At 39.7% G+C, this 27,502-nt stretch overlaps 1 protein-coding gene across 1 annotated transcript in view; it reads left to right on the top strand.

Annotated features, from left to right (window-relative positions):
* Positions 1-27,502, top strand: part of LRP2 (LDL receptor related protein 2) — a gene marked incomplete at its 5' end in the record, with an annotated part of 199,062 nt that overhangs the window by 125,876 nt on the left and 45,684 nt on the right. Inside the window, 16 exons of the mRNA XM_082630147.1 lie at positions 230-466; positions 2,456-2,644; positions 4,333-5,253; positions 5,386-5,551; positions 5,908-6,066; positions 7,360-7,646; positions 8,358-8,561; positions 9,127-9,369; positions 12,178-12,303; positions 13,445-13,564; positions 16,163-16,294; positions 17,590-17,791; positions 18,806-19,101; positions 20,563-21,079; positions 24,141-24,293; positions 24,808-24,978. Coding sequence (XP_082486273.1) covers positions 230-466; positions 2,456-2,644; positions 4,333-5,253; positions 5,386-5,551; positions 5,908-6,066; positions 7,360-7,646; positions 8,358-8,561; positions 9,127-9,369; positions 12,178-12,303; positions 13,445-13,564; positions 16,163-16,294; positions 17,590-17,791; positions 18,806-19,101; positions 20,563-21,079; positions 24,141-24,293; positions 24,808-24,978 — 4,123 coding nt within the window. The remainder of the gene's footprint in view (positions 1-229; positions 467-2,455; positions 2,645-4,332; positions 5,254-5,385; positions 5,552-5,907; positions 6,067-7,359; positions 7,647-8,357; positions 8,562-9,126; positions 9,370-12,177; positions 12,304-13,444; positions 13,565-16,162; positions 16,295-17,589; positions 17,792-18,805; positions 19,102-20,562; positions 21,080-24,140; positions 24,294-24,807; positions 24,979-27,502) is intronic.

Raw genomic sequence — 27,502 nt, 5'->3', positions numbered from 1 at the left:
TAATATATAAACTATATAACTATTATATAGTTGTGGTCCTGTTTTAAACCTCTGTACATGTTAGTTCTATAAGCAGTAGGCTCTCCAATATTGTTTTTAGGTTAACTCAGATTCCATATTTTGTTACTTACTTTTATAATGACTTATTTGGTGACTCGGTTGAAAAATTTGACATGGAGTGGCGAGTAGGTGGGGTGAAAAGTTACAAACTAATTTTGATTTCATTTAGGCTCCGAATCCTCAAATGGCTGTAGCAACAACGTGAATGCCTGTCAGCAGATTTGCTTGCCTGTACCAGGAAGACTGTTCTCATGTGCCTGTGCCACCGGATTTAAACTCAGTCCTGATAATCGGACCTGCTCCCCATATCACTCTTTCATTGTTGTTTCCACGCTGTGGGCAATCAGGGGCTTTAGCTTGGAATTGTCAGATCATTCAGAAGCCATGGTGCCAGTGGCAGGCCAAGGTATGCCAGCTCCAGTATAAGTCACATTTGACTCCATCTGATGCCATGTTGAAGTCCTTGGTACCATAAAGCATTTCTCCATGTCTGGATTCGGCACATAAGGAAGCTTGTTTATCTTGCTTGATAACCATATTCACATGTCCTCATGACTCATCTCTGTTTTCTTATATCTAAAAAGTCATGGATCTAAGTTACCATCTTGTAAATAAAGTCACTAAGTTTTTCAATCAACTTTTCATTTTGAAAAATATCAAATGCAGAAAAGTTGAAAAAAAGGTATAGAGAACATCCTTATACCCGCTAGATTCAACCATTCTTAACATTTCACCACATTTGAGCCTTCAATCTCTCTGTGTGTTTATGTGTGTATACATACATATACATACATTTTGAATGAACCTTTCAAAAATATATTGCAGATATCATGACACTTTACCCCTGTCTATTTAGCATGCAGCTTGAAGGGCATTATCATCTAATTCATATTTTTTCCTGTTGGCCTCATAATATTTTTATAGCTGTGGATTTGTTCCAGCCAAGATCTAATCAAGATTCATGCATCGTATTTGGAATGTCTGTTTTGTGTCTTTTGATCTGTAGTAGTTACCCCAGTATTTTGTTATGACAGTGATTTTTTGAAGAGACAAACCTATTGTCTTTTTAGCATCTCACATTGAGGATGTCTGATTACCTCCTCATAGCGTCATTTAACTTGTCATTCAATTTATACCCTGATTTCCCATGAAATGAAAGTTAGGTCTAATTGCTTGATTAGATTGGGGTTGAACACACTTGAGAAGAATCCTTCATAGATGAAGCTGTGTCCCTGATACAGAATCTCATTAAAAAGGACATAATGTCAGCTTGTCCCCTCTTAGTAATGCTTAAGCTTGATCACTTGGTTAAGGTGGTCACTGTGAAGTCTCTGCTTTTTTTTCCCCCTTTGTAATGTGTATGAAATCTTTGGGGTCACACTTTGGTACCCATGAATATGTTTTTCCCTAAGCACCTTTAATTCATTGGTTTGAGCCATTGATGATCCTTGTCTGAAATGATTATTTAATTGGGCATTGCAAAATGGTGATTTTTCTTGTTCTATCATTCCTTCTACATTCATTCTTTTAAAAAAATAATTAATTAATTTTTGTCTGCGTTGGGTCTTTGCTGCTGTGCGTGGGCTTTCTCTAGTTGCGGCGAGCAGGGGCTACTCTTTGTAGCGGTGTGTGGGCTTCTCATCGCGGTGACTTCTCTTGCTGTGGAGCACGGGCTCTAGGTGCTCAGGCTTCAGTAGTTGTGGCATGCGGGCTCAGTAGTTGTGGCATGCGGGCTCAGTAGTTGTGGTTCATGGGCTCTAGAGCGCAGGCTCAGTAGTCGTGGCGCACAGGCTTAGTTGCTCTGCGGCTTGTGGGATCTTCCCGGACCAGGGATCGAACCTGTGTCTCCAGCATTGGCAGGTGTATTCTTATCCACTGCACCACCAGGGAAGTCCCTACATTCATTCTTCTATAAAGGAGAGCTCTCCTTTTTACTGTCACATGCACTCAAGTTTTTATTTTTTTAATTCAGTGTAGAATCATTTAGCGTAATTATTCTTTTGATGCTCCAGGCAATCCATTTTGGCCGGGGAGAGCCTCTCAAAGTGGCTGCCTGTATTTTTTCGACATGATCCCATTAGTGTTTGAGTGCTTCCTTGTTTCCTGGTCTAATAAATATGTTCCAGGCTCACCTTGTACCTTCCCTTCCCAAACCTATAATTAGCCATTTCTCCCAGGAGCCAGTGCTCTTTACTGTGGGAAGTGGTTTTTAGAAACTAAGATCTGGGGGTAAGTGTGCTCATTGCAACTGGGAAATAAATAGTTATATTTCATAATGGGGGCATGGTTGGAGCAGGGGGGTTGGGAATGAGAGTTTGAGAGGAAGGGCAGACATTTTTAAAAGTTCTAGTTCAAGCTAGAGTATTGTTTAATGATCTTTTCTTAAACGTTCTAGGACGAAATGCACTGCACGTGGATGTGGACGTATCTTCTGGCTTTATTTATTGGTGTGATTTTAGCAACTCTGTGCCATCTAATAATGCAATCCGTAGAATCAGACCAGATGGGTCTAGTTTTACAAACATCATTACAGATGGGATAGGAGAAAATGGAGTCCGGGGTATTGCAGTGGATTGGGTAGCAGGTGGGTAAGCTATATAGTGATTTTATTGAAAAGGCTTTTCATGTTTGCATTTCTTATTTCTTATTTATCATCTTAGTTATGCTATAAAGTTTAACATAAGTGCGACAGATCTGTTTTTCTGAATGTTTATTGAGATTACTTAAAATAGATTGAATTGTGTTTTTAGAATAAAGGTAACAGACTTGTGTCTGTTAATGATAAGGTGTTTCAGTTGGCAGATTCATTAGAGATTATATCATTTGCTTCTATTATTAACAGGATCAAACTGTAGGCAAAATGGATAGAAATATTTAATTATGTAGGTTTATTTCACACTTAGATGAACATCTAATTTCTAAATCAGAAATGTCTAAATTTTCAAAGAGAAAGGGATATCAAAATATAACGTAAACCATGAAATATGACATTTACTTTAAAGGTTAGCAATTTTACTTGCCGAATTCTTAATTGCTTCCTCATGTTAATGTATGAAAACCGTTTTGATTATTAGGTACTTTATTGTAGTTAAATTGAAATGCCTGACCCAGTATTACATTAACTTAGCTATACTGATTCATGTACTTAATTTTGGATTACCACTGATTTTTAATGATACACTGACAAACAAATGTATTATACTTCTAGAATATAATCCCATTATATCAAAATAGGTATCATTGTGTGTTATCAAGCTTGGCAAGTAGATATCACTTAGAAATATTAAAATATATTATGAAAATCTAGATACTATAATAGTTAATTGCCAATAGTAAACATGGTAATATGGTTAGGTAAGGCTTTAATTTGGTTCTTAAATTCCATTCTTGATTACAAATTTACCACATTATTTCTGAGGATATAGATAAAACAAGGGTCAACGGCCTATAGCCTGTTAGCCAAATGCAGCCCACCACCTGTTTTGTAAGTAAAGTTTTGCTGGAACACAGCTATGCCCATTCATTTATGTATTGTCTATGATCACTTTCATGTTACTGTGGCAGAGTAGAGTATACTGTATACTCTGCAAAGCCTAAAATATTTACTGTTTGGCCCCTTACAGAAAAAGCTTGCCAACCCTTAGTAGCAGTGCAACAGACTTCTGACTACATGGAATCAATGTGGGCTCCCTCTCTATTCCTTAAACTATCTTCCTGCCATGCTTTTTATTCTAGCGTTTACATTGTTCTTTAATGCCCAAAGGCAAATGGCCTTTTGTTTTGGTGACTTTAGAAGGTCCTTGGGATGAAAACCTCTACACTAGTTAGAAAGACAAGAAAAGATCTCATGTTAATGCCAAACAGAAAGAGCATTTGGTGACATAGGTAACAACCTGAGATATTGCTGGTTCTCACTCTTTGCTCCTTTCATCATGTTGGAGTAGAAGGTATGTCATGATAATGAGTTTTTGAAGATTTCAGGTAGAAGAGGAAGGACATTCTGGAAAATACATCTTTCAGTAGAAAGTGGGTTATGATATTTGCTATGAATTCTGATCTGCTTTAGAAGTTGAAGAGAGTTACATTCTCTTTAAATGTGAAGAAACAATCTATTTAGTTCCTAAGAGTAAATATTTATTAAGTCTAAACTGAGATATTAATCTGTCATCCTGGAAAAGACAACATATACTGACCCAAACCTCAATCTTACAAACGGTATCTTCTTCCTTCTTGTTTTTCCATTCATCAGCATGCTCTTTCATTTTTCTGCAGGAAATCTTTATTTCACCAATGCTTTTAGGTCTGAAACACTGATAGAAGTTCTAAGGATCAATACCACCCATCGCCGTGTTCTCCTTAAAACCACAGTGGATATGCCCAGGGATATTGTTGTAGACCCCAAGAACAGATACCTCTTCTGGTCTGACTATGGACAAAACCCAAAGATTGAACGTTCTTTTCTTGACTGTACCAATCGAACTGTGCTTGTATCAAACATCGTTGCCACACCACGGGGCTTGGCATTGGACCTTAGCAATGGCTACGTTTATTGGGTTGATGATGCTTTAGATTTAATTGCAAGGGTCAGCATTGATGGAGGGGAATCTGAAGTAATTCGTTTTGGCAGTCGTTACCCAGCTCCTTATGCCATCACTATATTTGGAAATTCTATCATATGGGTAGACAGGAATTTAAAAAAAATCTTCCAAGCTAGCAAGGAGCCATATAAAGCAGATCCACCAACAGTTATAAGGGACAATATCGACTGGCTAAGAGATGTGACCATCTTTGATCAGAATGTTCAGCCCCGGTCACCAGCAGAGGTCGACAACAACCCTTGCTTGGAAGATAATGGAGGATGCTCCCATTTCTGCTTTGCTCTGCCTAAATTGCACACCCCAAAATGTGGCTGTGCCTTTGGGACCCTGCAAGGTGATGGCAAGAGCTGTGCCATTTCATCAGAAAATTTCCTCATCTTTGCCTTGGATGATTCCTTGAGGAGCTTACACTTTGACCCTGAGGACTATAGTCAACCTTTCACAGCAATAAGTGTGGAAAGAATTGCTGTGGCCCTAGACTATGACAGCATAGATAACAGAATCTACTTCACACAAATTTTACAATCTGGAAAAGGCCAGGTTTCCTATGTCAACCTGAATTCAAGGAGCAGTTCTCCCACCGTTGTTGTTTCGGGTAAGTGCACTCTAAGTGTAGCTTATCTTGGAAGGAGACACAATGGGGTCAACACACATGGATAACCCAGGGGTTCTAAAATGCATATTGAGACTCTAACTTCTTTTTGTGTTTTTGTTGGTGTATGTCCAGGCATAGGGAATCCTGAGGGCATTGCCTTTGACTGGATCAATAGAAGAATTTATTACAGTGACTACACCAACCAGACAATTAAGTCCATTGCCACGGATGGGTCTAAGCACACTGTGATAGCCCGAGTTACAAAGCCAAGAGCAATTGTGTTAGATCCTTGCCAAGGGTATGCCATGGTCTGCTTATTTCTGGAGGGAGTGGGGTCTGAAATTATTTTATGCTCATAGAGAGCCAGTGTTTTGTGGGCTTGTAACACTGTAGCTACAGATTCAAGGGTGAAAGAGCATGAGTGACTCTACCTGGGAAGGAACTCCGAGTGATGCTAGGAAAATTGGCAGCATACTAGGGAATTAATGCTCTGACTCAGTAAATCCACATTGGGCAAGTTGTATGGATGGGAATGGAGTAGGGTTTCATTTTGCCGTATTGGTGTCAATTTACAGTTAAAGAATGCTGCCATCTTTCTTAAGTAAAAAGAGTGAGGTTCTTTGTGATGAATTATGACTCCTTTTGGATCACTAGGTACATGTATTGGACTGACTGGAGTACTAATGCCCAAATTGAGAGAGCCACACTGGGAGGAAACTTCCGGGAATCCATCGTGAACAGTGACCTGGTCTGGCCCAATGGGCTCACTCTGGACTATGAAGAAGGCTTTCTCTACTGGGCAGATGCTAATCTGTATGTGTCTTTGGTTATTCCTGCGGGTGTTGATGAGAAGATTTCTTCCTCCCTCTTCAAAAAAAGAGGGATATGCATAATGTGATGAAATATTGGTGAATACACCTGTGAAAATTGATCTATATCATGAGATTGAATAATTGTGAACTGAAGGCATCTAAAGATGCATTACTAGACAAGTTAATTTCAGCTATAATTACAAATGTCGTCATTCAATTTATAATTTACAGGCCCCATGTAACTACCATAAAATATGAATGACTTTTAAATGCACACTGATAGTAAGTTTTCTCTGGGCTTTAGCATTCAGTATCTTGTAAAAACATTTTCCTTCAGTCTTTGTCTTTTCATTGTCTTCTCAAAAAAGTTCTTTCTTCTGTGCCAGCTTCTCAATTTCATAGTGTTTTGCTTATAAACTTCTCTGTCAGCTCTAATTTTATATGTAACTCTCCAGGTACTCCTGAAATTACTCACATTCCAATCATCCTAAAGATTGAAGAGATGAGATGATTTTATTTATTATGGCTGGTGTCTACATGGTGGGAATCTTAACTTTTCTTGCTTATTTTCTTATGATTTTGGTCTTGTGACACTGAGCACCTAACAACTTCATCTTTATTTTCTCACTTGAAACAAAACAGTGATATTTTGTGTCTACATTTGGATCATTCTAGGTAAATACCTCAAAGTAAATGACAAATGGAAAAAGTCATTAAGGGAATGGGAAGGGAAAAGTTATTCACATTAAAAATATGTTTATTTATTTATTTGGCTGCATCGGGTCTTAGTTGCAGCATGCGGGAATCTTTAGTTGCAGCATGCAGAATCTTTTAGTTGCAGCATGTGGGATCTAGTTCCTTGACCAGGGATTGAACCCGGGCCCCCTGCATTAGGAGTGCGGAGCCTTAGCCACTGGACCACCAGGGAAGTTCCATGTAATTCACATTTTATTGAGTGACTATTTTGTGCTAAACACCAAGTTCCATGCAATACATGTATTATTTCATAATGCCCTCCCGTTTTCAAATGTCAGTCTGGTTCCCTTTGTAGGATTACTTGTGGGTTATATTAATATGTGGAAATCAATGATTTATATAGGCCATTGTTTGATAAGCAGATGAAGTTCTCCTATTACCAGAAGAAACATTTCTTGCTGCCATATGCTGCACTTGAAAAGAAAGTCGAGGGCTTGTGTAAAGCCATGGTTGGGCTCAGGCATTGGGTACCAGTTGAGGAACTTATTCTTTCTGGATTCCAGCTTTTTTTTTTTTTTTTTTTCCATCTTCGTTTTAGGCAGAAGATTGAGCGCATCACTCTAGAGGGCCTGGAGCGGGAGGTCATTGTCAGCAGAGCCAATAATCCTTTTGGTTTGGCTGTCTATGGCCAGTATGTTTACTGGACTGACTGGTTCAGTAAAAAAATTTACCGAGCAAACAAATATGATGGGTCAAGTCAGACTGCAATGACCACGACTCTTCCCTTCCTGCCTAAGGGTATTCGTGCTGTCGTGAAGGACCAACAGCAGTGTCACAATCCTTGCGATCAGTTTAATGGGGGCTGCAGCCATATTTGTGCACCAGGTAAGGCACTGGCCATGAAGATAGACTCATGGAGAGTAATAATAATGATGACCACTAGTAAGGAAGGCTGAGGGAATATTCAGCTCTAATAGGAGAAAAAATTCTCTTTGTTTCCAGAGTAACTTATAAAATAGATTTCAGGGTTTGTATGTTGAGAAGACTTTGAAAGGTTTCTTTTGTATTCCATATGGACCCTTCTTACAAAGACATTTTTAATTCAAGCTTGATGGAGGTAGAAAGAAACATGCAGGTTTGGCTGCTGCATCTCGTGTCTTGAATAGAAATTTCATCAGTGAGCTAACATTCCTTATAAAAGGATTTAATTCTTTCACTTAGGAGGTACTGTTTATAGTGGATATTTCAGAGTGTGATGTGTGCTTCAGAAGTGTGTTTTATAGAGAACAAAACAAATTCATAGGAAGACGTGCCTTTTGAGACTGTTGCTTTGCAGTTTTTGCTGAGAAGGTAGAATCATTGCTAACGTTTCAGTGAAGACAAGAGATAGTGGTTTAAAGATTAAGGTGAAGTAGCCACATTTATTAGAAATCGGTGGTGGTTCTTATTGATGGAAAAATGACTCAGAGTAGAGTTTCCATGGCTTGTCTTATAGTGTGTTTAATATAGAAGCTGTTGCCAATGCCCTTCTGGAGGAGAAAATATGAATGTTTGCTACACAAATCTTTAGCTTTTCCTGGGCCTACCTTTCTTCAGGTCCAAATGGCCCTGAGTGCCAGTGTCCACACGAGGGCCACTGGTACCTGGCCAACAACAATAAGTACTGCATCCGGGATAATGGTACAAGGTGCCATAGTTCCAAGTTCACCTGCCTCAGTGGGCACTGCATCCCAGAGCAGTGGAAATGTAATGACATCGATGACTGTGGTGACAGCAGTGACGAGCTGGAAACTCTCTGTGGTGAGTTGGACTCTTGGAACTTTTGTTAAGAACTCACAATGTACCAAGCGTTTGGTCCTTTTAGAAGTGAAAAACATTTACTCTGAGAATCTAGACTGCACTTTGCTTAAATCACACATAAGCTGATATATGTGCTGTGAAGTAGTATATGATGCTTTATTAGGAAGCACCTCTATAGTGGTGCTGGATGCCATTTACAGTCTGTAGAGCCCTGGGAAAGTTACGTAACCTCTCTGAGCCTCAATCACATTAAAGCATTGTGTTTGAAAACTTAACGGGATTAAGTTTTATGTGATTGAGATAAACTTATACATTGAGATGGTAGAGAAATGGAGTGACTTTGCCATTTGCTTAAAATACTTCATTTGCTAAAAGAAGCATACAAAATATTTGCTTAATCTAACTACTTTAAAATGTTATCTCACTTTGCATGCAGTGCGTTTTGCAGCTTTTGCCTTGGAAGGTAAACCCAAAGTGTCTTATTTTATTTGCTTGTATCTTTTTAGAAAATGGGATGATGCTTTAATCCAGAGCTTCTTCAATGTTTTTTTTGCCCTCCTCTTAGCGTATCACACCTGCCCTTTGACAAGCTTCACCTGTGCCAACGGGCGATGTGTCCAATATCGTTATCGTTGTGATCACTACAATGACTGTGGTGACAACAGTGATGAGGCAGGGTGCCTGTTCAGGGCTTGTAACGAAACCACGGAATTTACTTGCAATAATGGAAAGTGCATCCCGCTTCACTTAGTCTGCGATGGGATGGACCACTGCCATGATCACAATGCTTCAGATGAGAAAAATTGCTGTAAGTTCATCTTCAGTACTTGTGCTTTGGAGTCTTGAAGTCTTAGAGCTTGGGAGATGAAATTTTTATATAAAGACAATGCATTTTCTGAGAAAAAAACCCATAGTATTCATCTGAAACATACATTTCATTTTAATACAGTCTACTAAGTGATTTTTTAAAACAATTCTACCTAGTATTTGAATTATTCACCTATATTTATGGATCCATACAACCATTGACTATTTAACGTTCAATATTTTCTCCTTGGTTTATACATCTGACTGTTTTAAAGCTTTACCAGTGGTTACTGACAAAAATGATTGATTAATGTGTTGTGTTTAATGTTTGTTGTGCAAAAAGGTATGTAGTACAGTGTTGACTGAAATGATTTGTCTCTTTGGTTTTTCTGGTAAATTGCTTTTTAGTGAATTGATTTTCCAAAATTTCTGGGATTTGCACTTTAGAATCTTGAGAAAACAAAAGGGCGGAGCGTGAGCACAAATGTATTTTTAGTTTGGGTATATCTACATGCTCCATTGCTTTTGTAGGCACTTAACCACAATATTTATTTGGGTGTGCTTTTTTTTTTTTTTTTTATCAACAAGTGGCCAATCTGTTTCATCTATCTCCCCAAACTTTTTCTTTGTTATTGTTGTTGTACGCGGCCCTCTCACTGCTGTGGCCTCTCCCATTGTGGAGCACAGGCTCCGGACGTGCAAGCTCAGCGGCCATGGCTCACGGGCCCAGCCGCTCCGCGGCATGTGGGATCCTCCCGGACCGGGGCACGAACCCGTGTCCCCTGCATCGGCAGGCAGACTCTCAACCACTGCGCCACCAGGGAAGCCCCCAAACTTTTTTTTGAGTATTTACTCCCAGACATACATATCACTGATAAAGACCTTTTGAAAAACAACTACTATGCCAGTATTATGCCCAACAAAATCAACAATACTTATTTGATATCCTCTAGTACTCAGTCCAAATTCAAATTTTATCACTTGTCCCCAAAATGTCAACAGTTGCTCTGTTCAAATTATGATTCAGGCAAGGTCTACACATTGATTTAGGCTGGAATTGAGGCCTAGAGTTTTGATTACATTAGACTCAATTCTTTGGGCAAGAACACTCCATAGATGGAGCTATTTCTTGTCGTATCACATAATGAAGCACATAATGCTTGATTGTTCCACTTTAAGTGAGGATGAAATTAATTAGTGAATTTAGAAGTCAGCCTGAATCTTCCCTTAGGAAGTTCCCTTCAACCTTTCACCCAGTGGTTTTAGCATCCATGGATGGTTGTTCCATAAATTCATTATTACTTTAAGGGTTACAAAATAGGCATTTTAAAATTTTATTGTTCCTTGCTCATTTATTAGCTGATGTTCCATAAAGAAGAAATTTCCCTTATTAACTATTTTGTTACCCTGAAATAAAATTCTGCAGGGTAAATGTCTGATTCTTTCCCTTTGTCATTTTTGAGAGTAATGAGTTGGTGACCAATGAGCACTAAGTTTTTGCTTTGTTTTGTTTTTACTATTGTGTTAAACTCATGGATTTTTACGTTTTTGAGTTTTAATGCAGTGAAGTAAGTTACTGGTTTCGGTGCTTAGTTGTTCTATCTTTGGCCATCAGGAACCCTGGTAAAGTTGGGTTCTCTGTTATTTTGACTTGACCCCATTCAGTCTTCCATAGCTCAGACTTGTACATTTCCTCTCTCAGACCTAGAATTGGCCTCATTCCTTTTGTGGTATTTAAAAATTACCACAGTGTTGCATTACCCATTCCTATTTGGCTTTTATTGCTTCTAGGCCTTTTTATTGGACAGAGCTAGGAAATACGATTCTTAAGGGGAAAAAAATGATATTGGTATTTTCCATTTTAATTTGGGATAACAGGTTTTTTACCTTTTGGTTTTTATAATCATGTCTCTTTTACTTAAAAATCTTGGTTTGTAATAAGTGACATTAACATAGTCACTTATTTGCTTTATTCTATAATAATTTCAACATGCCTATAATAATTTCAAACTAACCACACAAATATAATTAAAGATTTTAGGTCCTTCTTGTTCTTAGATTATTTCCCACTAGGAATACGCAGTCATTTGTTACTGTTTCCAAATTTTAGGAATTGCTTTTCTTTATCTATTTTTATTTCATTATGTTTATTTATACAAAATAATGTGCATAGTTTCATAGTCAAAATTATATGACAAGGTACATTCACGGAAGCCCTTCATCCTTGTCCTCTCCACCCTGCTCCCTCCATACTATTCTCAATCTGTTCATAGGGGTTACAATTTTCATTAGTTTTATCTTTTCATCGTTGTTGTTGTTTTTAGTGTAAGCATTTCTTTCTTGCTAGACATACACACTGCCATCATTTTTCTTACACAAAAGATAGCCTAGTGTTCTGCTTTCTTACTGTTGATATATCCTGGAGATCATACCATCATTCCTTATCAATATACAGAGATCTTCTTCATTCCTTTTTACAGCTACATATTACTCCATTGTGTGGATATGCCATCATTTTATTTAACCAAGAGTGAGGAGTCATGCTGATGCTATTAAATAATGAAACAGACAATTAAAACTATAAAGCAGCCTCCCCTCTCCTCCATGGCCTCCGGTATCAGCTGGAAATATCTCTTTTTACTGTAGAATGTATGGCATCCCATAAGTGTCATGGATCATGCCTCTGTGATAGCTTTGAACATCCTTCCCTTCTGGTGGTTTGATTCTGCAATAGATCTGTTAGCGTGGACGTGTATGATGTATATGTGGTGGGTAAGTTCCAAATGTTTATCTGGTTGTCTTTTTCAAGCTGATCGCACGTGCCAGCCTGGATACGTAAAATGTATGAATTCAACTGTTTGTATTCCTCATCTTTTCTTGTGTGATGGAGACAACGACTGTGGAGATATGAGTGATGAAAACCCCGTTTTCTGTGGTAAGATAAAACTGCTTTTCCTTCTGTGGTTCCAGGGATGCATGTCTTGAGCTAATGCAAAGATACATCGCCTGGGTGTTTGGGCTAATTTCAATTTGTCATCTCAAATTGACCTCGTAAGTAGATTCCGTAGGCAGTTACTTTAGGATGTAATTGTAGGGACATAAGAAGCCCCTTCTCTCTGTTCCCTGGCTGGATGCCTGACTCCAAATATTTCTTCCAGAGACCAGCTCTAATGCCTAACTTTCTACAATTAAAGACCTTTTGTCTTCAGCAACTCCAGGTAGAATTTGCACATTGAGCCCTTGTATTTGCTCTCAATACATTTGTAGTAGCCATTAGTAACTGAAAGAATTTTTCTCTCTTTTTCATATGTTTGACTTTCAGAAACCTTAATTTCATATTTAGCCATTTGGTTTAATCAAATAATTTCCTGTATCTATTAAACTAAATGGCCTTTCTTAAGCACGATGATTTTGAGACTATTGGTGTAAACAGATGCATCTTTTAAGGACTTAGTGATTGTCACCAGGCCAGGTTACAGTCCAAGAGCAGGAGTCAGTTGTAAAAACAGCAGCAAGATGTAGCAGAAAATCTAGAAAACACATTAGACCAGAACTACCTCAGGTTATGCGAGAAAAGAATCAATGTTCACATGTAGGCAGAGTAATTTACTCAAAGGAATTATAAGGATGATTAACAGCAGAACTTTGCTAACTCTCTAGAATCATGGTCTAAGATGGCTAAAAGATTGTGTGTAGGGTGAACTCAGATTTGGTTATATTGTTGTTTTTGCTTTTCAATAGCATTTATTTTATTTTATGTTATGGCAGAAAACATAGAACCAAGTTTTCTTTTATCTATAATTTGTGATTTCATGTGTCAAAAAATAGTCTTTTGGTATTTCTAACAAATGCAATTCATTTTTGAACTTCTAGAACTTAGAAAAAAATTCTGGGAAACTGGAGCGGTATTGCTCTCCCATACTCTTCCCTCCCAATGGAAAACTTATACAAAAACTCATTTCCCAGGCCTCAGCCTTCCTTTCTTGGCAACTCGTATCCAGATCAGAGATACAGGCAGGTTATTAGGAACAAGCTTGTGTGTTGCTCATGGGTTTTATCTTCTTTCCCTCCTGCAGTCTCTAAGTCATGTAAGAGCGATGAGTTCCACTGCACATCTGGATCCTGTATTCCTAGCTTTTGGTTTTGTGATCACGAAAGAGATTGTTCTGACGGCTCTGATGAACCTGACACTTGTGGTAAGAGAGTAAGCAAGCATGAAAAACATTGTAATGCGGCTGGAGACCCTCTTCCGACTACTTCAAATATAGACTATGATTCTGGCTGCGGAATGTTTGCACTCCTTGCTGAAACCACTCAGCAGACATTCATTAAAAACCTGTTCATGCAGCGCACTGGTTGGGTTGCTGATCAGGATATGGAGGTTGCTGATCGATGCAGATGAGAAGAGAGTATGTTGGTGATGCACCTGGTACCTGCCTGGCTTGTAGAACTCAATTAATTGTAATTGACTCTGAATTGGAATTTCTGAATTTGGCTGAGTTCTGACCCATAAGACTGTGGGAGGATCCAAGAGTGATTGAAATCATCATATACAGGTGGAGGGGGCATATGAGGGGCACATATTTCTTCCTGTTCTGTGTGCCAGCTGAGGAGGTAGGGTCCCATGGCCATCTGAGCTTCCTGAGATGTTCCAAGGACTTTCTAGTTATATTCTTAGAGGCAGTTGTGTGTTGCTTCTGTTTGAAGGCTACTATTTACCTTTGCAAGCCCTAATCTATATCCATGCACAATTTTTTTACATAATTTTTAAAATATAAAGGTAAAATCTAATACATTGCTTTTTTGTCTGTCAATATTGCTGTATAGGGGTCAACAAACTATGGCCATGGGCTAGCTGCTTGTCTTTATAAATAAAGTTTCATTAGAATGCAGCCACATCCTGGCTATGGCTGCTTTTTTGCTACAATGGCAGTGTCAAGTAGGCGTGACAGAGAACATATGGCCTGTAAGCCTAAAATATATACTGTCTGGTTAAGAGAGAGTTTGCTGACCCCTGTTACAAAGTCTTCAGACTTCTGTTTAATGGCTGTGTGATATTCCATTGAGTGGTTATATGATCATTGAGTTAACTGCCTCTATTTTAAGCATTTAGATTGCTTAATTTTTTTCCTGTATTATACATATCACTGCAGTAAGTACCATCACATATAAAGCTTTTTTTTTTTGAGTGGTATTTTCTTTTTTCTTTTTATAAATTTATTTATTTATTTTTGGCTGCATTGAGTCTTCGTTGCTGTGCACAGGCTTTCTCTAGTTGCGGTGCATGGGCTTCTCACAGTGGTGGCTTCTCTTGTTGCAGAGCACGGGCTCTAGGGCGTGCAGGCTTCACTAGTTGTGGCACACAGGCTCAGTAGTTGTGGCGCACAGGCTTAGTTGTTCCACGGCAATGTGGGATCTTCCCGGACCAGGGCTCGAACTTGTGCCCCCTGCATTGGCAGGCGGATTCCCAACCACTGCGCCACCAGGGAAGTCCCTGGAGGGGTATTTTCTTAAGACCATTAGCCTAGTTTTGCAGCTGAATTCAGACTATTTTCTATTCCTATTTTCCCTCAGGTTCAAATTCTGTGGCTAATAGAAAGTGGTATTAGAAGCTCTTTGCTAATTTCTTTTTCCCCAACACTGAGAGTTTTGAGAAAACAAAGGGCACATAGAGTTTTGAGGATCTGTAAAGGAAATAATTAATAACTGTTAGGTGGGTAGAATAGTCTTAGAGATTGGTTTAAATATATGAACTATTGGTTCAAATATATGAAGAATAAATATAGTTTCCAGACTTCTCCATGGGAACCAAAGTCATAGTAATAGCAATTAGTACCAACTGTCTGACATATTTAAATAGAAGTAAACACACAATCTAATATGATTGCATTCTCACAATATGCAGAGATATTTTTTTCTAGTTTTATTGAGATATAATTGACATACAGCACTGTGTAAGTTTAAGGTATAGAGCATGATTTACATACATCATGAAATGATTACCACAATAAGTTTGGTGAACATCCAATACACAGATATTATTTTAAAGAAATAATAAGATGTATATAAAAGAGTAAAATCCCCATTCCTTCACCCTCCTACAGTCCCCTCCCTCCCCAGACATAATCACTATTAAGTGTGAATTCTTCTTATCTTTATCTATATATCCTGACATGTAGTTTTTAAAACACAAATGGGATCTTACTACATATATTTTTTCTGCAATTTCCGCCCCCCCCTTTTTTTTTAGCCTAACAGTATCTTGTCAGTTAGAAAATGCAGCTCTATCTCATTCCTTTGCACTGCTGAATATTGCTGTAAAGTATGGGTGTTCCATGTGTTTTTATCCCTTTCCCAGCTGATGGATATTTAGGTTGTTTCCATTTTTTCACTATAAGACATAATGCTAGCATGAACATCCTGCATATGTGGGAAGATTCTTATAGGCTAGATCTCTAGGAGTAGCGTTCCTGTGTCAAAGGGGATATGTTTCTTTCAAAGACTGTATTGATATGTACTCTTTTCTTACCAGCTTATGAAAGGTCATGTTTCTCCTTACTGTTATTATTGTGCTGTATTTTTAGTGGTTAAAATTAAATTTTCTTTAGCCCTAGGCTAATTTTGAGGGGTCTCTGGGTTTATTGGCATATGACAACTTGATTCGTTGACATGTGGGATATGATTAAAGAACTCTAATGGGTGTTCTAGAAAGCCCATGCTGTAGTAGGCTTCTCTCAAGATTCCTGGACTGCAAACCACTCTTCTCACCAAGAGTGCTTTTTATATTTTTTCAGAGTTTTCTGAGCCAACATGCTTCAGTGATGAATTCAAGTGTGACAATAACAGGTGCATCCAAGTAGAGTGGGTCTGTGATGGTGATAATGACTGTGGGGACATGAGTGATGAGGATGAAAGACACCACTGTGGTAAGTACAAACAATCAATTCCTCTGCATTGTCACATTCTAGGGAAACTCAGTAGATTTATTTTTCTGTCTTTGAAGTATATGGTTGTCAGAGAGGTTCCTCTTTGTTCAATGCACACAGGTAGAATGTTACCTTTATTTTTACGCTCAAGAATGTTTGATATCATCCACTTAAATGCTTTAAAATGATGAAAAATGATTTTAATGTTTACTTTTTTTCTCTTGCATTTAGGTAATGGAAATAATGTCCTACATTTCTAGAGCAGATAAAGAGAATTCGTTGGCCACTCTTAATAGCAGTTTTAATAGTGTTGCAATTAACTGTGCCTCCAGTTTTATCCATTACCCTAGAGCTATTAGGGGGTGGGGGGGGTCATTCCTTTTAAGTGAATTATGGAACAAACTATGGAACACCATCTCCCATTACCAACAGAGCATAGAACTCTTAGCTAAGGTGTCTTGATAGAGTGTCTTTCCATGGTAGAATAATAAAAACAATGACTCCATGATGTTTGCATTTGATTGTTACCTCATATGTCCATGACTTTGGTGGTGGTCCATGGTTCTACATATATTCTATGAAATGGGTAGTTGGCAGCTCCACAAACATGGGCTGTAGCATATACTTTTCTCCCATATCTCCTCACCAAGACTCCCTTCCTCTTGTCTCCTCTTTACCCTCAGTGAGATTGGATAAAATACCCATATCTTATTCTGCAGGCTTTCATGATTACATGTTAGCATCTTAGCTCTTTCCTAACAGTGTCTTGGTTTCTGACAACTCTTATTGACATACACAGCTCCTATATACCTAGGAAAGAAGCCCTAGCTTCTTGGAAAATTCTATGACTTTCAGCTATCTAGTCAACCATTGCGAGCTTCAGTTTTCTCATCTGTAGAACTGGCATAAAAATGCCTATCTCACATTGTGTTTGAGTGATTATACTTTGTAAACTAAAAAATGTTACCAAATGTAAGGGATTTTTGGTATCCAATTAATAAAATGTGAGTAGTTTTGATAGGCCTAAGGGAAAAATGTGACCTTACATTAATTTTATGGAAAACTAAATGAGGTGTTTTATTATCTTTACTTTTTACTTCTGAAAAAAATCAAAGATCCAAAACAATTAAAATGAAAATTTGGGAGGGTAGTTTGTCTACCTATTTCCCCTTCATTTCCTTTCATCCCTCAGACTATTATGTAATGTAAAGCAAGATAAATAATGCTTCAGGATGAATTTGACTTCTAGAATGAGCTCTCATGTGATTTCTGATTCTCATGTGCTTTGGTTTCAGAGAGTCACAGCTGCTCAAGTTCTGAGTTTCTCTGTGTAAGTAGCGTGTCTCCATCCAGGAGGTGCATCCCTCAATCTTGGGTTTGTGATGGCGATGCGGATTGCTCTGATGCCTATGATGAGCACCAGAACTGCACCAGGAGATCCTGCTCTGAAACGGAGTTCACCTGTAGTAATGGACTGTGTATCCCCGACTGGTTCAGGTGAATTGGGGATTAAACAATCTACCAACAAACTTCCATGAGGCAGGACTGGGGCCTGGAGTCCATGGTACTTTTAGTGGTCTATGAAAATGTTTGGATTTCTTTTAAAATTAAAAGAAAAAAAAAGAGAAATTTTAGGTCAAAGAAAGTATTTTAATACCAAATAATATTAATATATTAATATATTAATTATATATATAATATATAATAATTATTAATAATATATGTTAATTATATATTATAATATATTAATTATATATATTAATATATCTGGCTTTATACCAATGTGGTCCTTAATTATAAATGTTTTTTATGGTGGTAAAAGTCACATAATATAAAACATACTATTGTAACCATATTTAATTGTACAGTTCAGTGGCACTAAGTATATTCACATTGCTGTGCAACTCTTAACCCATCATCCATCTCTGGAATTTTTCACCTTCTTAAACCGAAACTCTGTACTCTTTAAACACTAACTCCCCATTCGCCCTCCCCACTCCCCTTAACCCCCGGCCCCTGGCATCTACCAATGTACTTTCTGACTCTATAAATTTGACTATGGAGGAAGGGGCCCCTGAAGGCAGAAGTGCCTAGGGTCCATGAAGGTCATAATGTGACCTTGCACAGAGGGCCAGAGAGATGAATGAAGTGGGCTTGCTAGAAGAAAGTTCTTTCTTGGGGTAGCTGAGGCTCTTGGTTTTCCACTTGCAGTAGAGACATAGGTACAAGAAATACTTCATTCTCTTCTCTCTGCTGTAAGAAGAATAATGGTGTGAGCATGATGATAAATGGGTCTGGGCACTGCGGCTCAGGGTCAACCAGATGACAGTGAGGGGCAGGTGAAGTGGACCTGGGGCAAGTGCTCCAGCTAAGAGATGCAGACACTAGTCAGCGTCATTTGTTTGGAGGGAAGTTGGGAATCTGGATTTTCACCTGAAATATTCTGATTTTAAATGCTGGAAACGTATTTTAAAAACCCTCTCAAGAGTGGTACTGGGTTTCACGACACAGGTGTGACCGGCGCAACGACTGTGGTGACTACAGTGATGAGAGGGACTGCGTGTACCCTGCCTGCGACAAGGTCCATTTTACCTGTCAGAATGGGCTCTGCATTTATAAGGCCTTTGTCTGTGATGGGGAAAATGACTGTGGAGATGACTCAGATGAGCTGGAGCACCTGTGTCACACCCCGGAGACCACGTGTCCCCCTCATCAGTTCAGGTGTGACAATGGGAACTGCATTGAGATGGTGAAAGTCTGCAACCACCTAGATGACTGTTTAGACAACAGTGATGAGAAAGGATGTGGTGAGTATAACAGAAGATCGGGGAAAAGGAAACCAGGGGGACTGAATGTGGATTTTCAACCCCTCATGACTTAGCAGGACTTGTCAGTTGGTTCTCTAAGTAGAACATTGCCAGAAAATTACTATTGCTTGTCTAGCAAAAAGCAAGGATTTCTTGGTATATAAGGTCAGTCACAAACATTTTTTGGACTAATTCATGAGTTAGGCAGTCATTACATAGAACAGGAGATGAACAAATTCAGGCCATCGGTATCTAACAGCAGAGAGTGTTGATTCTCTTTGGCCTCTTGCAATGACTTGTTGCCTTCACTGCCTCTCTGCTAGGATTCCTTAGCCTGTTCTTTTTTTTTTTAATAAATTTATTTATTTTATTTATTTTTATTTTTGGCTGTATTGGGTCTTCGTTGCTGTGTGCAGGCTTTCTCTAGTTGCGGCGAGCGGGGGCTACTCTTCGTTGCGGTGCACAGGCTTCTCATTGCGATGGCTTCTCTTGTTGCGGAGCACGGGCTCTGGGCGCGTGGGCTTCAGTAGTTGTGGCTCGTGGGCTCTAGAGCGCAGGCTCAGTAGTTGCGGCACACGGGCTTAGTTGCTCCGTGGCATGTGGGATCTTCCCGGACCAGGGCTCGAACCCGTGTCTCCTGCATTGTTAGGTGGATTCTTAACCACTGCGTCACCAGGGAAGTCCCCTTAGCCTGTTCTTAATTTTCATCCCCAGGTGACTAAAGGGGAGAATTTAACTGGCAGCCCCTCCCCCCACCCCCACCGAACTCCCACAAGTAAACCAATCTAGAATTTATAAAATACAGACTCTTAAGGTAATGTTCTCCCCGCTGTGTAGTTAGTTTTTGAATGAGAATGGCCATGTGTCACAGGACCAGCCAGAGGTACCCTCCTGGGGTGCTGGGTGGCTCATCCCCTTTGTGAGACTCAGTCAAGTGAGCGCTTCTCTTTCTATCTCCACATTCAGGGACGTCACACTGGGAGCCTGAAATTGGCCATGGTGTGAGTCGTGGCACCATTGAAATGGAAGAGGCTACAAATTAGAGCTCCCCACTCCCCCCATCCCACCCCACACCCCAGACCTGTTTTACCAGCACACCACTGTGTGGGCCCTTCTGCTCTCCTCTCTCCTGCTGTTTTACTTCTAAATTTATCGATTAAAAGAAGATTGGCAGGTATAGGATTAGAAGTCAAACTTGTTGGTTGTATTAGTTGTTAAAACCACTGGTGAAGGATCAAATTGGGAGGAAGTTGAGTAAGAGTGACTTTTGAATAATGTAGGGCCTTTAGAAATCCCTTCTTTTCTGTCTTCTTTTAGCATGATTCATTAAGAATTGGGTCTGTCCAAACAAAGCAAAACGAAAAGGATTGGGTCTGTCCAGTGGGAAGGTTGACTTTGGACCATTATGGTGGATCCATTGCTGTCAACTTAGGTTCTCTGATAACTGTCTTTTACCTACAGGTGTTAATGAATGCAATGACCCTTCACTCAGTGGCTGCGACCACAATTGCACAGACACTTTAACCAGTTTCTATTGTTCTTGTAACCCTGGTTACAAGCTGTTGTCTGACAAGCGGACTTGTGTTGATATTGATGAATGCAAGGAGACGCCCTTTGTCTGTAGCCAGAAGTGTGAGAATGTACTGGGCTCTTACATCTGCAAGTGTGCCCCAGGCTACATCCGTGAACCAGATGGAAAGACCTGCCGGCAGAACAGCAACATCGAGCCCGATCTCATCTTTAGCAACCGTTACTATTTGAGAAATCTAACTATCGATGGCCATTTATACTCCCTCATCTTGCAAGGACTGGGTAATGCTGTGGCAGTGGATTTTGACCGAATAGAAAAGAGATTGTACTGGCTTGATATAGAGAATAAAGTCATTGAGAGAATGTTTCTGAATAAGACAAACAGGGAGACAGTCCTAAAGTACAATCTACCAGGTACAGAAAGTCTAGCTGTCGACTGGGTTACCAGGTAAGAAAAAACTGAGGAGCTTTTTAAGAGTTAAAAGGGTTTTTGTTTTTAAAAAAGTATCCAAACCATGTTTCCATCCTAACAGAGAACTGATCTTTTCCAACTTGGGTTAATAGGTGGATACATTTTAATGCTTCTGCATGTTTTTGTTTTTTCTGCTATGTACCTCATAATCAAATGGGATACCACAGAACCTAAAATCTAGTGATTTTAAGGATTTATGATATCAATTTCATGGGGAGGGGCATCACAAAGGAGGAAAGAGCTCTGTTTTTACTGGCCATTCAGTTAACTGGAGGTGACGTGAAGGGATGATGCATGCATTTGTTGGTGCATTCAGTCATTTAAAGCTGTTGCCTAAGTGCCTCCTGCATGCAGTGCTATGCTAGGAACTGGGGTCTAGAGGTCAACAAGACAGACACAGCCCCTGCTTTCCTGGCGTTCACAGGCTGCTTGCAATGCTATTTATTTGCAGCCTGGGCTGGTTGTAAAATAGAGAATGGCTGACTTGAAACTCTGAGCATCTTTAAGGGAGACGGTGATACTTTAATTCAACTCCACCAGCTCAACCACACTTCTTCACATCTCTATTGAATATCGAATCTATCAGATATTTGGCTTTGTGGTTGACATGAAGCTGGAGGCACTTAGCCTGCAAATATTATTGCTTCAGTCACCCCAGACCTACAGGGGACTCTTCCTCATCTTCTCTGTTTGACCATCTTAAGGGTAAAGATCCTAAGATGGGGGATGGAGAATTGGCCCCTTAGTTCTACCTGAATAGTAACTGGCCTGCCATACGTGCTCAAGAACTGCCTACAGAAAAATGAATAAAATATTGATCATGTGAATACAAGTATTTTATATATAGTGGCTCTTTTGGGTGTCAAAAAGCATAGTGATGAATGATTTGCGGGAAGAGAACTAATTGTGGTACTGTTTCTATCTCATCCTTTGCTGCGATGCAAGGAAAGGTAATATTTTAGCCTTGATATTGTCATTCAGCCCTCTCTCCCCAAAACTGGTAGGATGATATTTCCCCCTGGATTTCAGCTACTTTCCTCTCACTCTAGGCATGTTCTTGACCAGGGGAAAGAATTAGGTACATGTGTGGTACTGAGGAAAATGGAGCAAAAAAGTCTAGGGTGAGGGTAGGATAAAATGTCTCATGACCGAAGCATTTTCTCAAATGTTCAAGAAGGAGCACAGCCAGGCTAAACATTCCTTAAAACACAAGGCAGGATAGAACCCAGTCACATTTAAGTTTGTAGGGGACAGTTCTAAGATACTAATTACAGTGAAATTTGAAACAATTTCCCCAATATCAATAAAGATGTTCATAGCGAACTCAAGGATGTTTGGTTTCCAAGGCCCTTAAACTTGATATACAAGTTTTTCAAAGCACCATTATGCACAGTGGAAAATTGTGCCAGTTCTCAGTCCTCTTAATTTTTCCTGGAGTGGGCATGGAGTGTCTTCTCCGTATTCTGTTCACTGGGTCACTGTTTTGACTGTGGAATACAGAGAAATTAACGAGTTGGCAGTAAGCTCCACAGAGTGGAGTGCCCTGTGGTGTAGCCAGTCTTGAATTCCTGCTCTAGCTCTTACTAATCAGCAACCTCTGGGCCTCAGCAGCCTCATCAAGAAAACAGGAATAAGATCTTAAATAATATAATATTTTAAAAAGTTCTTAGCCCAGGGCTTGGCATTTAATAGATGGCTGCTATTATTATTCCTATTATTACCCTCTACAATGTTGGAATCTAATATTGTGGCCACCTCATACATCAGGATTTACCCAACTGAATTAAATAACAAGGCTTTTGGGCCTCCCTGGTGGCGCAGTGGTTGAGAGTCCGCCTGCCGATGCAGGGGATGCGGGTTCGTGCCCCGGTCTGGGAGGATCCCGTATGCCGCGGAGCGGCTGGGCCCGTGAGCCATGGCCGCTGGGCCTGCGCGTCCGGAGCCTGTGCTCCGCAACGGGAGAGGCCACAACAGTGAGAGGCCCGCCTACCGCAAAAAGAAAAAAAAAAAAAAAAAAAAAATAACAAGGCTTTTGCATTTATGCATACTCATTCCCTCATCCCCAAGCCTAAAAAGATGCTACTGTCCTAACAGTTAAATATTCTGACACCTCGCATGGTTGGATCAGGCTTACCTCTGGCAAGGAGACACTGGGGTCTTTTGGAAGAGAAATCGTTTCAATAAGAATTGACTATCAGATCTCAAATGACACTCATTCTAGGAGTTTTGAACCCTTTGGAAGGTTATGGATACTTTAAGACTCTGGTGAAACCCACAGACCCCTTGCTGGATAAAAGCACTTAACAAATTTATGCTTATACAATTTTGCATCAGTTTTAGAGGGTATACCCCCCGCCCCAGAGCCTAGGCTACCCTGGTGTCAGATTAAGGACCCCAGATTAAGAACCCTGCCTTATAGAAAATAAATGGATTTTATTGAATAGCAATATATTCAGAACTGAAATATCCTTGAGGTAAGAGATTCTAATAAGTTTCTAAAGCTTTCTGAGTTTAAGTAAAACTTGGCACAGGGTAAGAAACTCATTTTGCCAGCCTACTGGGACAGGGCCAGGGAGGGGGTCAGGTTTTTCTTTATCTGAAGGATGCCATGATTCAGAGTTCCCTTGTGCAGTCTCAATGATAACACTTAGACAAGTTTGTTTCCTCGACTCCACCATTTAAACTGTAGTTCACGATACTCATTGATCACTCTCACTTCTGCTTCCCTGCTCCTCTAAAGCCTGGAACATTGCTTGGGGAAGATGCCTTTTGCTGCATGAAGCAAGTAAAGGTAGAATCCTTGTGTGAAGTGTGGCCCCAGAATTTCCTATTGTAAGGTGACATCACCTTACAATAGGAAGAGTAGCACACATTCTTACATCTTTTGTTGTCTCACTGCAGGAAGGTCAACTGTGTTTCCCCTTGTCCTTGTTTGCCTGGGGGAAAAGTGCTTGGATCGGAAATTGTGTGGCTAAATGTGCCTTGTTTCACAAGTAAAATGGCTATAACTCCTGGTTCTCCATTTCTCCATTTTCAGAAAGCTGTATTGGGTGGATTCCCACCTGAATTGCCTCTCTGTCTCTGACCTCAATGGTCGATACCGCCGCAAGCTGGCCGAGCACTGTGTGGATGCCAACAACACCTTCTGCATTGAGAATCCCAGAGGAATTGCCCTTCACCCTCGATATGGGTATTGTCTCCCTGTAACCTTGGGCTCTTCTTTCATGCCCTTCTTCCACCTCTGTTACCAGAAAGGCTGTTCACGTAGTGATATCAAGGCCAGTGTCTTGTTGGAGTTTGTCTTCTGCTTTTCCTACCTGGTAAATGGCTTAGTATAATGGGTAGAAGCATGGCTTGTTCGAAGGCTATTCAACGGCGATTCTATTTTCTTTGCCATGACACACCATTTCCCTTTCACAGTCACATATGTTGGCTGCATGCAAGTAATTTATGGTTTAAAGAAACAACAACCCACCTTTACTGGACTTTCCATGTCAAATCCACTGAAATCCCCAGTTAATCATGTTCATTCCTGAGCATTTCCTGTGCATCATGCCCTGTTAGATTATTTTCTGTTAGTTCTCTTTCCTTTGTGAGAGGCTCTGTAGGATGTAAACTCCATTTCTCTAATTGGAGAAAGCTTATGTCTTTGCCACTGAGTTCTTTTGGCTTCAGGGACTGACCCTTTGTGTTTGCTCCAACAGGCATGTCTACTGGGGAGACTGGGCTGACCGAGCATACATTGGGAGAGTAGGCATGGACGGAACCCATAAGTCTGTGATTATTTCTACCAAGATCAAGTGGCCCAATGGCCTCACCATTGATTACACCAATGATCTACTCTACTGGACAGATGCCCACCTGGGTTACATTGAGTACGTACTTAGAAAAGAATAAAGCAAACTGGGTGACTGCTGACTCCAAACACCAGTGCTTGCGTTGCCAGTGTATTTTTCCCAGGCAGCTTCTAACTGGCCTGTTTGTTGGAAGTCACTTCTAACTAAAGTGCCTATAGGCAATTCACCAAGCTCTGAGGTATGGTGCAAGAGAAAGAGCATGAACTTTGAAGTCATACAGATCAGGATTTTGTCTTGGTGCTTTTACTTATACTCCTAAAAAAAGCAGCTAGTAATCTCTCCCCTATGGTAGTCAGCTTAGTGCTCAACTCATCTTAAGTCCCTTGCCCTACCCTCCCAAATATATGATTAATAGACTTGGAAAAATTATACTGTTCAATGAAAAATACTCCTTGTAAAAAAGCTAATACAAATTATTAGCCAAGCAGTACATGTTTATTTCGGGACATTGCTAATTATGGCCTAGTTGGACTATGGTAATGTCTTCTGGGTATTTATGAACTAGTACCCAGATACACAGCCTGTTGCATGCAAAAGCAGGGAATTGTCGTTAATTCACTAGAGCTATTTTAAAGGTTTAAAAAATCCTGTCATTCTATTAACTTTATTTTGAAAAAAATTACACTTGACAAAAAATACTCATAAAAGTATCTGAGCTCTTTATATCGAGATCATGCAAGAACTGAAGGGAAGGCCTCAAGACTGCTTTCTGGTTTATGACCTTTTTAAAGAAACAGATAATGACTAAGTTCTGGTCATCTATCTGCAGTCTTATTAACAGAGGTCAAGAAGATATTCAGGTTTTCCTATGCCTTCTTTAAGTTTCCATAAATTATGATACTTTAGAAAAAATTTCTAACATCACATGGCTAATGTTATCAACTTCTTTAGTTGCTAGCTCATTCCACCTCTTGTGAGTTTTACGGTCTGCTCCCAGTTTTTTAAATATTAAAATATCAGTATTCTGACATAGGTTCAGAGGAATGAATGAGACCTAGATTCACTAATAATGTCTGGGTCATGATTAATAATACATGTGCTACCAGTGTGTACAAAGCTAACCCTGCTGGCCTCTAGGTTAGCTCAGCTAGTCTATACCACTCAGGTTATACTGAGAATCAAGCTGTCTCCAAAAACTGCTTCTCCCCTTGTCTTCCTGAGGAGACAGAAGTCCAGCTTTAGGTTGCTTTCCTCTGATTTCTTCTGATGGCTTAGGAAACAGTGTTCATCCCAGGATATCGAAAGAATGCTTCATGGAGAACATCAACATAAGAGGTTATAAACCTTCAAGAGCTGAACCAGCTGCATCAGCAGGAAAGCAGCTGTGGTTAGGAATTAGTGATCTTTAAACTCCTCTGGTTATTCCTATCTTTTTTTGTTTTGATTTTTTTAACATCTTTATTAGAGTATAATTGCTTTACAATGGTGTGTTAGTTTCTGCTTTATAACAAATTTAATCAGTTATACATATACATATGTTTCCATATCCCCTCCCTTTTGCGTCTCCCTCCCACCCTCCCTATCCCACCCCTCCAGGCGGTCACAAGGCACCGAGCTGATCTCCCTGTGCTCTGCGGCTGCTTCCCACTAGCTATCTACCTCACGTTTGGTAGTGTATATATGTCCATGCCGCTCTTTCACTTTGTCCCAGCTTACCCTTCCCCTTCCCCATATCCTCAAGTCCATTCTGTAGTAGGTCTGCATCTTTATTCCTCTCTTGCCCCTAGGTTCTTCATGACCATTTTTTTTTTAGATTCCATATATATGTGTTAGCATACAGTATTTGTTTTTCTCTTTCTGACTTACTTCACTCTGTATGACAGACTCTGGGTCCATCCACCTCACTACAAATAACTCAATTTCGTTTCTTTTTATGGCTGAGTAATATTCCATTGTATATATGTGCCACATCTTCTTTATCCATTCATCTGTCGATGGACACTTAGGTTGCTTCCATGTCCTGGCTATTGTAAATAGAGCTGCAATGAACATTGTGGTACATGACTCTTTTTGAATTATGATTTTCTCAGGGTATAGGCCCAGTAGAGGGATTGCTGGGTCATATGGTAGTTCTCTTTTTAGCTTTTTAAGGAACCTCCATACTGTTCTCCATAGTGGCCGTATCAATTTACATTCCCACCAACAGTTCAAGAGGGTTCCCTTTTCTCCACACCCTCTCCAGCATTTATTGTTTATAGATTTTTTGATGATGGCCACTCTTGACAGGTGTGAGATGATATCTCATTGTAGTTTTGATTTGCATTTCTCTAATGATTAATGATGTTGAACATTCTTTCATGTGTTTGTGGGCAATCTGTATATCTTCTTTGGAGAAATGTCTATTTAGGTCTTCTGCCCATTTTTGGATTGGGTTGTTTGTTTTTTTGATATTGAGCTGCATGAGCTGCTTGTAAATTTTGGAGATTAATCCTTTGTCAGTTACTTCATTTGCAAATATTTTTTCCCATCTGAGGGTTGTGTTTTCGTCTTGCTTATGGTTTCATTTGCTGTGGAAAAGCTTTTAAGTTTCATCAGGTCCCAT

Source organism: Mesoplodon mirus (assembly GCF_964341445.2).
Source record: "Mesoplodon mirus genome assembly, chromosome: 8".
Taxonomy (NCBI): domain Eukaryota; kingdom Metazoa; phylum Chordata; class Mammalia; order Artiodactyla; family Ziphiidae; genus Mesoplodon; species Mesoplodon mirus.
The sequence above is the reverse complement of the archived record's forward strand: the minus strand, read 5'-3'. Positions and strand labels throughout refer to the sequence as shown.